Genomic DNA, 13,587 nt, shown 5'->3' on the forward strand with positions numbered 1-13,587 from the left:
TTGAATTTGCAATCAGTAAATCACAGTGATGTGTTGGAGTATCTAAATATACATTTTTGTCTTTGCAATCAGTATTTCCAAATAATATTTTGGAGTATCTAAATCTAAATTCTTGTCTTGCAATCAGTATATCCAAATAATATTTTAGAGTATCTAAATATAAATTCTTGTCTTTGCAATCAGTATATCCAAATAATATTTTAGAGTATCTAAATATAAATTCTTGTCTTTGCAATCAGTATATCCAAGTAATATGTTATTACAAAGGCATTATTATCCACATTGAAACCGTACATTGACCTATAATGTTTTTTCTTTCACAAATTGTGACTTGGATGGAGAGTTGTCTCATTGGCACTCTATAGTCATACCACATTTTCTTATATCTATATTTTATGGTTCAATATAACCATGAATATATAAACTACATGTATTACTGGTACATGAATTTTGACTACATTATTATATGTTAACCGTTTAAACACATTTTCCTAGAATAATTGATTTAATCATCCCGGCTAATCAATTCACAAACTGAATATTTTTAGACTTTCATTTTCAGTTTCAAGTTTGTGACTCAGCAACCAGTTCACAGATCAATAACTATATAACCTCTAGACATAAATGTGTTTAATCTTCACAATTATTTACCAAAAAAATTTGTTAATTTTTACTGTCAATTTCAACCCACTGGAAACCAGAATATGTCTGAATATATCAAATCAACAGTGTGTTAACTAAAGTAATTTGTGCAACATGGTCTATTGAAGTGAGAACCAAGGAAAATATTCTAATTATCCAATGACATTCAAGTATTTGAAGATAATAATAAAAGAATAATACCATGAAAGTTTAAAACAATAAATCTATGTACTCAAACAACATGTTTTGGTATATGTATTTTTTCATAGGTAAGGGGAAAATTTTCAAAAATATTTATCGTCAGTTCAACTGAAGGTAAACTATAATTTCAATCATATCTTCACAAATCTCACTTTTAAAAATTCACCAAGCATTTTCAATTCAAATCAAGTTTACTACATATTCTGACTATACTTTTCATGGTATTCAAAAGTAATGAATGATTGAATCTATAATCATGATAATAGGGTACTATACTATTTTCAAATATTTTTTAAAACAAGGTATGTGATCATTCTACCTTTATAACTCATTAAAATAATATTTTTTTATTTTCTGTGGATTCATTTATTTTCTTTGGTACCAATTTTGGTGTATTGAAGAAACATTGTATTTTTTGTGGATACTTGAATTTGTGTTTTTGGCAAACATTTTTATCCAAATATTACATGTTTTAGGGAATTTGTTATTTATTATTTGTTGATTACTTGAAATTTGATTCATCTATACCCATAAAATTCAATAAAATTACTAGATGAATAGTTACATGTATAATCCACACACAGTATAAAACACCATCTTACCCTTTTCACTGTATCAGCTTTTTGCTGAACCTCATCTCTGACCATGATTAGGTCCTTAGCTTCCTGTTGTAGTTGCCCTATCGTCTGCTTGTCAACATTAACTTGGTCAGATAAATGTTTGTTTTGCTGCAACACTTCCTGGAGGTTCTGGTCCAGTGAATACAGTTTGTTTACAAGTTCATCTCTCTCAAGTTCAAGGTCATGTTGCATCTATAAAAAACAAAGTATCATTGATAAAAGTATATACAAATCAAAAACATCAGTTGGGTAAAGTAATAGAGTGGGTGGCACATATTTGCCATGGACAAATTTTTTCGCCGTTTTTCTATTTTTCCTGTAAACTTGTGAGTCTTTACCCAGTACTTGCCTAAAAAGACGGTAAAGGTGTGTGTAATGTTGGAACGGTTGATATTCCTGTTTACCCCATTTCCATGGTCATTCACACATATAAAGAAATATGCAGGTATTTTAAACAATTTGTGGCTATTATGTAAGATTTATATGGCAATCATGAGCAGTCTTAAAGTTAATATTTGTTAGAAAAATCGTATAGAAATGATATCTCAAACTTATTCATGTAATTACAAACGTTTGTTTTTATAATATACCAGGATAACGAGGTTGGTCATATTATACATTGCTGCGAAAATGTGTCCCCAGTGCTACATGACAACTTTATTTCCTCTTGAGTTTGCAATCATTTTTAGAACAATTAACCAATGTTTTGAAGATAATTCCTTTATCAAAATTGTTTTTCATATAGTAAAATTTCTGAAACCTGATAATACATGACATAAAAAGTTCTAAATATTTAAATGTAGGTTGGATGTAAGTGGAAATAAACGAATTACATGGTGAATATGGGTCATTCACTCCACATTTATTAACTATAGAAGTAATTACTAAGTTACGAAGAATAAAATTTCAATCAAATGAAAATTGTATTTCAGGCAAGGAATATAGTATATATACCAATACACATAATTAACATCGCCTGGTGATGTTTGATAGCCTGACCGGTTTCGGTCCAAAAAGGACCTTCTTCAGAGGCAGAATGATGGATTAATGTTTGCACCCTATTTATATAGATATGGTAACCGGCGGTTGAGATAACTGGCGGTTGAGTTAACCGGCAGTTGAGTTCACCAGCAGTTCAGATTTAACTGGCAGTTCAGATTTAACCGGCGGTTCAGAGTGAACCGGCGGATCAAAGTTATCCAGTGGATAAATATATATCTTGTTGATACAATGTATCTAAAATGATTCAATTATCCTTTCAGTGGGATTTTCAATGGTTACAGTTATCTATATTTAGCTAATGTACATGTTACAGTAAACTTTCTTTAAATGTTCAGGGTGTTTTAATAATTCAAGAAGTACATGGTAATCATTTAGTCTTGATCTTTGGCTTATGATACACCTAAATATCAAGTCTTGGAATAGTATGTCATGGTAGTCATGTGATCTTAATATTTGGCTCATGATACACCTAAATATTAAGTCTTGAAATAGTAATTCCTAGTAGTCATGTAGTCTTGATCTCAGGCCTATGATACACCTGAATATCAAGTCCTAAAATAGTAATTCATGGTTGTCATGTAGTCTTGATCTTTGGCTTATGATACACCTAAATATCAAGTCTAATAATAGTATTGCATGGTAGTCATGCAGTCTTGACATTTTAGCTTGTGATACACCAAAACATCAAGTCAAAACTATTACCCCCCCCCCTTAACCAAACAAAATTTGTAAAAAGGGGGGGGGGGTTCTTATTGAGAATGCTTCATTTGAGCCTTTAGTACTCCTTTTCAGATCAAAGGTAGACGAATATTAATCCTCAGTGTTAAAAAGTTTTCAACACCTTAAGTTTGTAATATAGGTATTACATATATATACATCAATTTCAGGTAATCGCTAGGCTTACGCTTAGAGCTCCTATGCCAGTGAAAAATCAATAGGCAAATCGTTAGTAGAAGCCATATTAACTATGTGTATCAGTGAGAAAAATGTAAAAGCATAAAAATATAGTATATATACCAATACACATAATTAACAGCGCCTGGTGATGTTTGATAGCCTGACCGGTTTCGGTCCAAAAAGGACCTTCATCAGAGGCAGAATGATGGATTAATGTTTGCACCCTATTTATATAGATATGGTAACCGGCGGTTGAGTTTACTGGCGGTTGAATTAAGCGGCAGTTCAGATTTAACTGGCAGTTCAGATTTAACCGGTGGTTGGTTTAACCGGCGGTTGAGTTAACAAGCGGTTCAGATTTAACCAGCGGATCAAAGTTATCCAGTGGATAAATATATATCTTGTTGATACAATTTATCTAAAATGATTCAATTATCCTTTCAGTGGGATTTTCATATCTATATATAAAATAGGGTGCAAACATTAATCCATCATTCTGCCTCTGATGAAGGTCTTTTTTTGGACAGAAACCGGTCAGGCTATCAAACATCACCAGGCGCTGTTAATTATGTGTATTGGTATATATACTATATTTTTATGCTTTTACATTTTTCTCACTGATACACATAGTTAATATGGCTTCTACTAACGAAAGCTCCATTTGGAGCTAATGTGTTTAGAGACTACTTATGTCAGTACACCTTTCCTATATTGACTATGTATTTCAGGCAAGGCTTAAAGGCTTTTCTTCTTCCTTGCTTAGGACTGGATTCTTTAAAAGAATGTTATAAAAACTACAATTATTCTGGAAAAAGTAATTGTAGTACACCATTTATGTGTAGCATCAGTGCAATATTTCACTCTCACTGCAAGTTCCAGGAGGTCCTTGCATTGATTTGAGCAGTGTTCTTTGCTTTGTGTTGATAATAACAGTAATATTTGGTATCAAAATCATCAACAAACAAACAGACTTTTGAAGGCAAAGAAAACAAATCTACCAAATATTGTTATAACTTATATGACAATAAATCAATTATTGAACAAGTTTAAATTATTGCAAAAAAAAGATACAGGATCAGTTTTGCAAAAATAAAAAAAATATAACGGTTAATGGCATCATTCCTGAAATCACAATAATAATCACACATTTGATTTCAGTTTTCAATAATCGCCAACATTTTTAATTTAAAGTATGATGCATACCTGTAACAAAGCAGTTTTCTCTGATTCTAGCTTGCTGATATTTTCTTCCATTACAACTGATATAAAGTATTATGCATACCTGTAACAAAGCAGTTTTCTCTGATTCTAGCTTGCTGATATTTTCTTCCATTACAACTGATATAAAGTATGATACATACCTGTAATACAGCAGTTTTCTCTGATTCTAGCTTGCTGATATTTTGTTCCATTACAACTGATATAAAGTATGATACATACCTGTAACAAAGCAGTTTTCTCTGATTCTAGCTTGCTGATATTTTCTTCCATTACAACTGATATAAAGTATGATGCATACCTGTAACAAAGCAGTTTTCTCTGATTCTAGCTTGCTGATATTTTGTTCCATTACAACTGATATAAAGTATGATGCATACCTGTAACAAAGCAGTTTTCTCTGATTCTAGCTTGCTGATATTTTCTTCCATACCTGTAACAAAGCAGTTTTCTCTGATTCTAGCTTGCTGATATTTTCTTCCATACCTGTAACAAAGCAGTTTTCTCTGATTCTAGCTTGCTGATATTTTCTTCCATACCTGTAACAAAGCAGTTTTCTCTGATTCTAGCTTGCTGATATTTTCTTCCATACCTGTAACAAAGCAGTTTTCTCTGATTCTAGCTTGCTGATATTTTCTTCCATTACGACTGTCTTTGATCTTATAACCAGCATTTCAGTTTCTTCGTCTTCAATCTCCAGAAAGTCGTCAGCACTTGGCCTTCTGAACTGGAATGGTGTACTGGCTCCTCTGATCTGCCCAGAACTTGTTACGTAACAGAACTGGTAGAATTCTCCATCATCATTCGGCAGTTTGTGAGCTGAAAGATATTTTATGGATAATCATTTAAAAATCAATATGCTACTTACATTTTTCAGCTCACCTTGTACAAATAAAAGTTACATTCATTTAAAACATGAACAAAAATGCTGACAATTTATCAGATTTCGTTTTACAGTAGCATAAAACAAATGAACATGTATGGTAAATATCAACATAGTGTAGTATTTTTTTTTCTTTTCTACTTTCTTCTTGTCTTTTTTTATAATTTGAAATGGTGTTAAATCTATACATTTCATAAAACACTATTATTTCAAAAATGTTCTTAGAAATAAGCAAACATTATAAAAATAAATGTTTGAATTTGTGTAGTATATATGCTATACACAATAACATTTTCAATCTATTAATAATTTGGTTTAATAAATTTGCTAAGAACTCATTAAAATTCTGTAAAAAAACATATCCACTTAAACATAATTATGTAAAAATACAATTATCTCATTAATTATTTGGTGGAATTGTCTCTTATTATGTTTACTTTTAATTACAAAGAAATTATAATTACATTTGTAATATTACTCAACACAATAAGTATAACTCCTGAGGGAGTTTAAAATTACTCAAAAGACAAACATACAAATAATGTTTTTTCCTTATTGATATAAGTTCTCTTTTCTACAGTGCATTGGATAGGGTCCCTGGTATAATTTCAAATGAGAAGATGTGTGTGACAGTAAGGTAGAACTATAGACCCATGGAGTCCAAGGAATACATTCTATTTGGGGGCGTTTTCTTAAGGTGGCTCGTGGGTACAAAAAAATTAGCAAAAAATTAAACCTTTATTTTTTCATTACAAATTTTATTTATTACACTATTTGTTGTTACTTTATGATATGGTACAAAAAACCACCCCAAAAAATGATTTGGTTTGGCCCCAGATGACTTTAATAAAATTGAAAAAGCTCCAAATTATCTCCCTTTGGTGCAAAAATGCCATTTTTTGGCCTTAAATTTGAAATATCTTTTTTAACTCATCGGTGACCTATACTTTTTATTATTGTTTTCAAATAAGCTGTACATAAACTAAATAATTGTAAAATTTAAGCGATTTCTTATATTAGGTTATTTTTTAATTTCGATATTTCTTCTTTTTCTCCTATTAGTTCAACAGAAAAAAAGGACATTAACAAAAATGTATGCTTCTTCCAGAGGCAGATTTTAGCTTAAATGAACGGTGACCCCATTTTTTTATTTCATTTTTCTTTTAAGTATATGATAAAGTTCATTTATGAAAAAATATAGCGAAATCCTATATTAGAAAAAAAAAATCATTTATACCCAGGAGCCCCCTTAATGTATAAGTGTTTGGTGGTTGTTAGATGGTAAGAAATGTTTTAATCTTTTAAGTGGGTTTACTACATATATAGCTAAAATATATAAAACTGTAGGTTCAGAAGTAACAGTTTAGTAGTGTGAAAGTTTTATGAAAACAAACTTTTGATAAGAAAATAGAAAGTCACAACTATTTCAAATTTATGTTCTAGACAAATTCTAAGAAAATGCCCAACTTCATGGACTTCAAATTTGTTGTTTTGATGTAAGATCTATAATAGTATATAAATCCAATCAATCCATGTCATATAAACTTTCACAGTATTAGGTTTGTTTGTAAATTCATCATTGTTTTTAAAAGCTCTTGTAACTTATTATTTTTCGCCCGAAAAATTAATTATACTTATAACATTTATTTAAAGTATGCTTTTTCTGATATTTCTATTTTACACCCAAGTTATAACTAAAATAATAATGGAACATTTGTTTTATAAACTCTAGCAAAAATTGTTAAACTAATAAAATCAAAATTATGCATAAGTGTTAATTATAAGAAAACATACAAGGAAACAGTATGTGTCCCTCAGCATCCTTCCCAGCTTCATAACTAGATGGTATATTGACCCAGTCATAGTAAATATAATCTCTGGTCGACAACCAACCAACTTTATACAACCCAATCCAGTCACTTCTACTTGGTGTTAGGTCAGATGTTAGAGTATAACCACATTCAATGTGAGCATCTGCTGGGTAGGTTTCAGGAATGTTATGAAAGATAACCATAGCAAATTCTTTTCTTTTGTTTGTTGTCTCCCCTGTTGAGCTGGCAGCAGCTTCCTCTTCTGTGTTTACTTCTTCCATATTTTCTGTAAATCAGACAAAATATTTTCAATAACAAATCAACTGTAAATACAAAGTATAATATTCACATTGAAGCTTTTTTCCCTGAAATAATAATTTGTAAATTGATAAAGTTTAGTAACCTTAAGAGTGTTTAGTAACCTTAAGAATATTTGATTCACTATCATAATGTCTAAATGATCAGATGCTTAATATGTATTATATGTATGTAATCTGTTTCACATTGAGTCACTCCACTACATCTTATTTTTTTTATACAATCAACGTGTATACATAATGCATTCCCAAGAATTAGATTTTATTGAAAAATGTGATGTCATAAAAGCTGAATATTGTCAATTAACTTGCAAGATGTCCATACCAATACAAATGTATCGTTTACTGACTTTCTCATCAGTATATTTACTTTAGATCATACTCATCAATTTTTGTAGGCTTTGTTAAAAATTTGATCCTGGTATTTTTAGGTAAAAACCAGGATTTTAAATTAAAATATTCATGACATTTCAGGTGTATTAATAGATCAATCTGCCTTCTTTTTAAATTAGGCAGCTATATATATATAACCCTTCCTAACCCTGAAAACAAATTACAAGATTTATGTTTAACTGGAGTCAATAACAGTCTTACGGTTACTAAACTTTATCAATGTAATAATTCTACTTTCTGATCTGAGAGGCAATGGCCCTGTATACATTGTACATATCACTATATCTATAATATATATTATCTACAACCTGTCTCGGTGGGCACAATTGTTTTAACCTTATTTTGTGATACAACATATATCCCTGTATTTGGAGCCCCCTCTATTCCAATTTTTATACAAAATCTTGTAGCCAAAAATTTACGTCAATGATATCATTTATATTTTTGTACTGTAAATGATTGAAGTTGACTTTCACTTTCTGTTTCATTCTAAGAAAAGAGATTCTTCTCTTGAAATTTTAAACAACAAAAATTTATACTTTGAAATTCAACATACTTAAAGAAAAACTTAAATAAACATGATTAAGACACCAACACAACTTTACCACGGCAAAAATATATATAATACAAATGTACCTGTAAATTTATAACAGAAATTCCTGGAATATTCAAAAGTCCTTCAATAATATTTTTCATGTCAAATATTAATACAAGGAAGTGATAATAGTTATTTCAAACTCTTACCTACGTAGTAAACAGTCAATGTACACACATATACATTGTGTACATATCTATAATCTTATTCATGTAAGTGTATAGACATGATAGACATTTAAATTGGTACTATTTCAGACATTACATAATCTTATCTACTGAACCAAAGAAGATCTGAGTGCCAATGAAACCAAATGGACCAAAAATTATTAACAATGCTGCATTCATTTTATCCTTAAATTAACTTAGTAACCAAAAAGTGCTGTATTGATAATATCTGAACTAAAACATTTGATCAAACATTCAAATAGATACATGTACTACCTTATCAAAACTGTTACACAAAATTTCATTGTTATAATATCAATTTACCTCAATAAAACAATAAACCGATGATAAAGAGTCTATTTATGTAAGTCAGTTCATCCTTATTGTTGTCTATCAAATTCAAGGAAATGAAAGTGTGAAAATGAAACAAAAGTACTTATTTTTATGAAGGAAATCAATACTACAATTCTTTGTTACTAAAGTGATGTCACCAATTTTTTAAAACTGTTACCAAAAAGAAGTATCTTAATCATACACTACTTATCTTGTCAATAGATAAAATAAAAATAAGTTAACAGATAATAATTATTTAAATATAATACAATCACATGTCACTGTTATTTATATTTGTAAATTTAAAGTTTTCTAGTTTAATACATGTTATACAATAAATAGAATTGGAATATTAGCAAACAGTCTGAGAACTGATAACATAATAAACATGATAAACTGATATTTATTGTGGTGTTACTGCATCGCTTTTTAAGGTAAAAATCTGCCAACCATTTTTTAATGTTGAGGGTTGAACTTCTTTTACTTGTTTGTATTAACACTTAATTGTTTTAGTTCCATTCATAGTGAAGATCTTTATTTGAAATTTTCACAGATAAACACAGAATTAAGGTTACTTTTGTTGTCTTTAAGTTAAGTGTGATCATTTTTTTCAGTTCATGAAGACAAAAAATAGACTATTCATACACATTTTGATTGGTCAGTGATTAATTACATTTGTAGAATAAACAATGAGTTGACCTAATGATTAGATCATTATTATACACATATACATGTATCATGCATGCACTTGAATTACAAGTTGATAGTGTACATGTTTATACATTTAGGAAAATATAATTTTGTTTGTACACAATGTGAATTGAGATACATTGTAGTTTTCTCTAGCCTCTATATAAATCATATCTTTTGGTTGGGTTCTTGTTGCTTAGTCTTTAGTGTCTATGTTGTGTATTGTGAACTACTATTTGTTTGTATGTCTTTTTCGTTTATAGCCATGGTGTTGTCAGTTTATTTTAGGTTTATATGAGTTTTAATGTCATCTGGTATCTTTTGCCTCTCTTATACTTACTTTGATCATTTTTGTCTACATCAGGCTCATCATCCATACCAAATCTCATTATTAATCTGTAAGCAAATAATGCAAAAGCTCAGTGTAATTCAATAAATATATGTAGGATTCATCAGAAATGTTTGAATTGTTTTTATTTTCAAGAAATTTACTGGAGGATAGGTTTTGCTAAAATTTTGATAGAATTTATAGCAATTATATTTTGAGCTTTGTAATGTCATCTGTCATGGCTGTCAATGGCTGTGTGTTTCTGACAAAAAGTGTGTGTAGCATTAAATATTAGAAGTTGCAATTGCATATAAGTGATGTTGTGATGTCATTTTCAAGGTAAATAAGGACAAATGCTCAGAAAAAACCTTAAGCCATGTTGTTTAGGAGAAGAGAGTATGAAATTCCAGTGAATATCTATACATTTTTTGTATATATGTGTATAACACATGAATGTCTTAAGACTTCAAACATTAATCTATCATCATGATCATATTTTCTGGAACGCAAAAAAGCAACCTTCTGGCTTTACAGTACTACTGATTGAAAGCAAGAGGTTTAAATGTACAGTAAAACCTGTATAAACCTGCCGTCTACAGGACCATGAAAAAGTACCTAGATTCCTTCGTTTATGGAGCACCCCTTGAGAGCTGCGAGGGAACAGTGGAATCTGTGTACACTTCCTATCGGGATTCATGGAGATGTGTCAGTTACCATGATTACATATTTACAATATTTTTATTATATATACAAAATATCTGACGCCACAATGGAAAAGTGATTGTCATGATTGTTGTATGACATCAATAGACAATACTTACATACATGGTTCATCAAGTGGGGCAGATTCTCTAGTCAACCTATAGTCCGAGATTACTCTGACGTCCAAATGGCTGTTATGCCAGACAAGCTGGGGCCATGGGACCCACGGCCCCAGCTTGTCTGGCATAACAGCCGTTGGACATCAGAGTAATCTCAGACTAGTCAACCTAGAGACAACCGGAACATATTCCAAATAGTGATAAGTTGTATTGGTACCATAAAATGCGCCAAAAACTTACATTTGATACTCTAAAATGGACCACTGTTTCTTTTAATTATATAATGTTTGTATGATAATTTTCCAACTACTTATAAAGTTTGTGTTCAAATTTCCATCATCATGTTCCAAATGGCATCTCTTTTATGACAAATGTCATACAGCCTACTATTGCAACACATATTATCTTAATTTTGTTCCCTTGCTTATCAAAATAAATTTCATTGAAACGGAATGTTTACTTTTTCTACAAATGGCTGAACAGCTGGCAACAAATAGGTCAATGTGTCAACACATTTTTTTCCACAACATAAATGATAGACAAAACACGAATTACTTATAATGACCATTCTAGTTTCGTGGTCTAAACCCCGACTTACATTATGCTGTATTCGTCTGTTTAGTTAATATCCTTTATAATTACCTTTGTCGCGAAAGTAGACAATATACGTGTTTTCTATTAGAATGACAAATAATGTTTTTGTTGTGACGAAAATGTCTATTTTAGGAAATTATGATCACGTGATTAATGATTAGGAGATTTGCTGTCAAGGGAGATAATTCAAATTTTCCCGTAAAAAATCATTGGTATTATATTTCATTCAAAATTGAAATAGAATTTGAAATACTCATCTAAAACCATTTATCAAAAAGTACAACTTTACACTGGGCTATTCAAGCTCAAAATTTGAGAAATTAGTTTTAAAAAACTGAAAAACTTTTATCAGGCTAGTATTTAAAAAAAAAAAATCTTCCACATGCCTTATTTAAATTTACCATTAGAAGTTATCTCCACATAAATGGTTATCAACATGTTGAAACCGTAAATTCGAACACAAAAATGTATTTGGTATTTGTTAAAAAAGTTTAAAAAATGTTATAAAAAGTAAAATCACAAAAATACTGAACTCAGAGGAAAATCAATTTGGAAAGTCCATAATCACATGACAAAATCAAATAACAAAACGCATCAGAAAATACCAGCAGGGAATCTACCTTAAATAATTGACATGATGTAACAATAAAATTGTTGAAAAAAGTCAGCTATTGGGTTGCTACAACATTTTTTTTCTTTCCGAAATTGTATATACTTGTTTTATTTAACCATGCATGTTTTGGGAAAGAATAAAATAAATATTGTCTTATCTATTGTCTGCATGTGTACAGTAAAATAATCAAAAAAATCTTCACCACTGGTCATTATTTGTGTTTGCCTATAACTAACTTTCTCAGTAAAATGGTTATGCAATTGTCGTTGATCCGCCTACTGGTATCAGTAAATCAACACTGTAGGCAGCGGGTATGAAGGAGCTGACCCAACACATCCTTTCTGTTGTAAGGACTGTAAAATTACTGATTATTTTTTTGGAAAGATTAGAACTTGTTCTAAATCTTTACTTAGGCACCACCCTCCCTAACAACAGGACAGGTTAGCTACTAGCTGTTACTAAATGTATTCACAGTAAAATAAAGTTCCCTATGGTTCTCATGTATGTGCACATAATACACAAATAAACTGAAAAAACTGGGTATATTATTGGAGCAGTTCATTTAAGAATTGAATGCTTCTTTTTGTAAATTTATTGGGTGGTAAAAGCGTTGACCGAAGTACATTTTGTATGAAGCGCGGAAGCGCTTCATTCTAAAAATGTACGCACGGTCAACGCTTTTACAACCCTTTAAAGTTTCAAAAAGAAGTATTCAATACTTATAATTACATTTTTTTAGCAAAAATCATGAAAACACGATTTTTATCCAGTTTTATTTAATTCACCTGTGCACTTTTTTGTGGGATCTCGTGTCATCATGCATGATAAATGTTATTGTCTGATGCAATTGTTTACTGAATAACATGTTAGCCAATCAGAATAACGTATTATAATGAAACTTACATCTAATGTAATAATTCAAGAATGTATGTAAATAAGGTGTGTTGATGTGCAGGCTTTTTTAAAACATTTTGATTAGGTAATTGGGTATTGATTCCACTAGAATGATTGACAACTGTCATTATCTCTAAACAATCAGAGACAAGGTGGACCTTTAATATCAAGGCCCCACCTACTAAACTGCCAATCAAATTGACCACATTACCTATCAACCACTCCAATATGCATCAAATTCTTAATACACAAGTATTTGACCTCATAATTGAATACACAAAATGTGTATATTAGCCATGTTTGATATTTATAAGGATGATAGATTTATTTATTGCCAATTACTTTTGATCTACATTACTTAAAGTGATTCTGTAAATTATATCTGAAAGATAAATGATTAATGGATTAACAAGATCTTAAAAAGATTAAATATGAATATATTAAATTTGAATATGTAAAAGGTATTCAAGTATGGCCTATAATTTACCTGATAATTTCCAATAATCATCTTTAATTAATCAACAATTTAGATTAGTTCACTTTTTTTTTTTATCAGGAATTGACTTGA

The 13,587-nt window shown here is 30.2% G+C and overlaps 1 protein-coding gene across 8 annotated transcripts in view; it reads right to left on the reverse strand.

Moving 5' to 3' along the window:
* LOC134708500 (tax1-binding protein 1 homolog B-like) overlaps positions 1-11,684 on the reverse strand; it is a 28,230-nt gene extending 16,546 nt beyond the window's left edge. For 2 of the 8 annotated variants that reach the window (XM_063569098.1, XM_063569094.1), the window contains exons 1-5: positions 11,561-11,684; positions 10,110-10,165; positions 7,258-7,560; positions 5,173-5,399; positions 1,446-1,655 (exon numbers count right to left, since the gene is read on the reverse strand). In XM_063569098.1, coding sequence (XP_063425168.1) covers positions 1,446-1,655; positions 5,173-5,399; positions 7,258-7,560; positions 10,110-10,158 — 789 coding nt within the window. In that variant the 5' untranslated portion in view covers positions 10,159-10,165; positions 11,561-11,684. Of the gene's footprint in view, positions 1-1,445; positions 1,656-4,565; positions 4,642-5,172; positions 5,400-7,257; positions 7,561-8,620; positions 8,731-9,070; positions 9,176-10,109; positions 10,166-11,516 lie in introns of those variants that run through there. The other 6 variants (XM_063569091.1, XM_063569093.1, XM_063569096.1 and 3 more) reach the window with 6 other exon arrangements.
* Positions 11,685-13,587: the final 1,903 nt, after the last annotated feature.

The sequence above is a fragment of the Mytilus trossulus genome, chromosome 2 (genome assembly GCF_036588685.1).
Source record: "Mytilus trossulus isolate FHL-02 chromosome 2, PNRI_Mtr1.1.1.hap1, whole genome shotgun sequence".
Classification (NCBI taxonomy): domain Eukaryota; kingdom Metazoa; phylum Mollusca; class Bivalvia; order Mytilida; family Mytilidae; genus Mytilus; species Mytilus trossulus.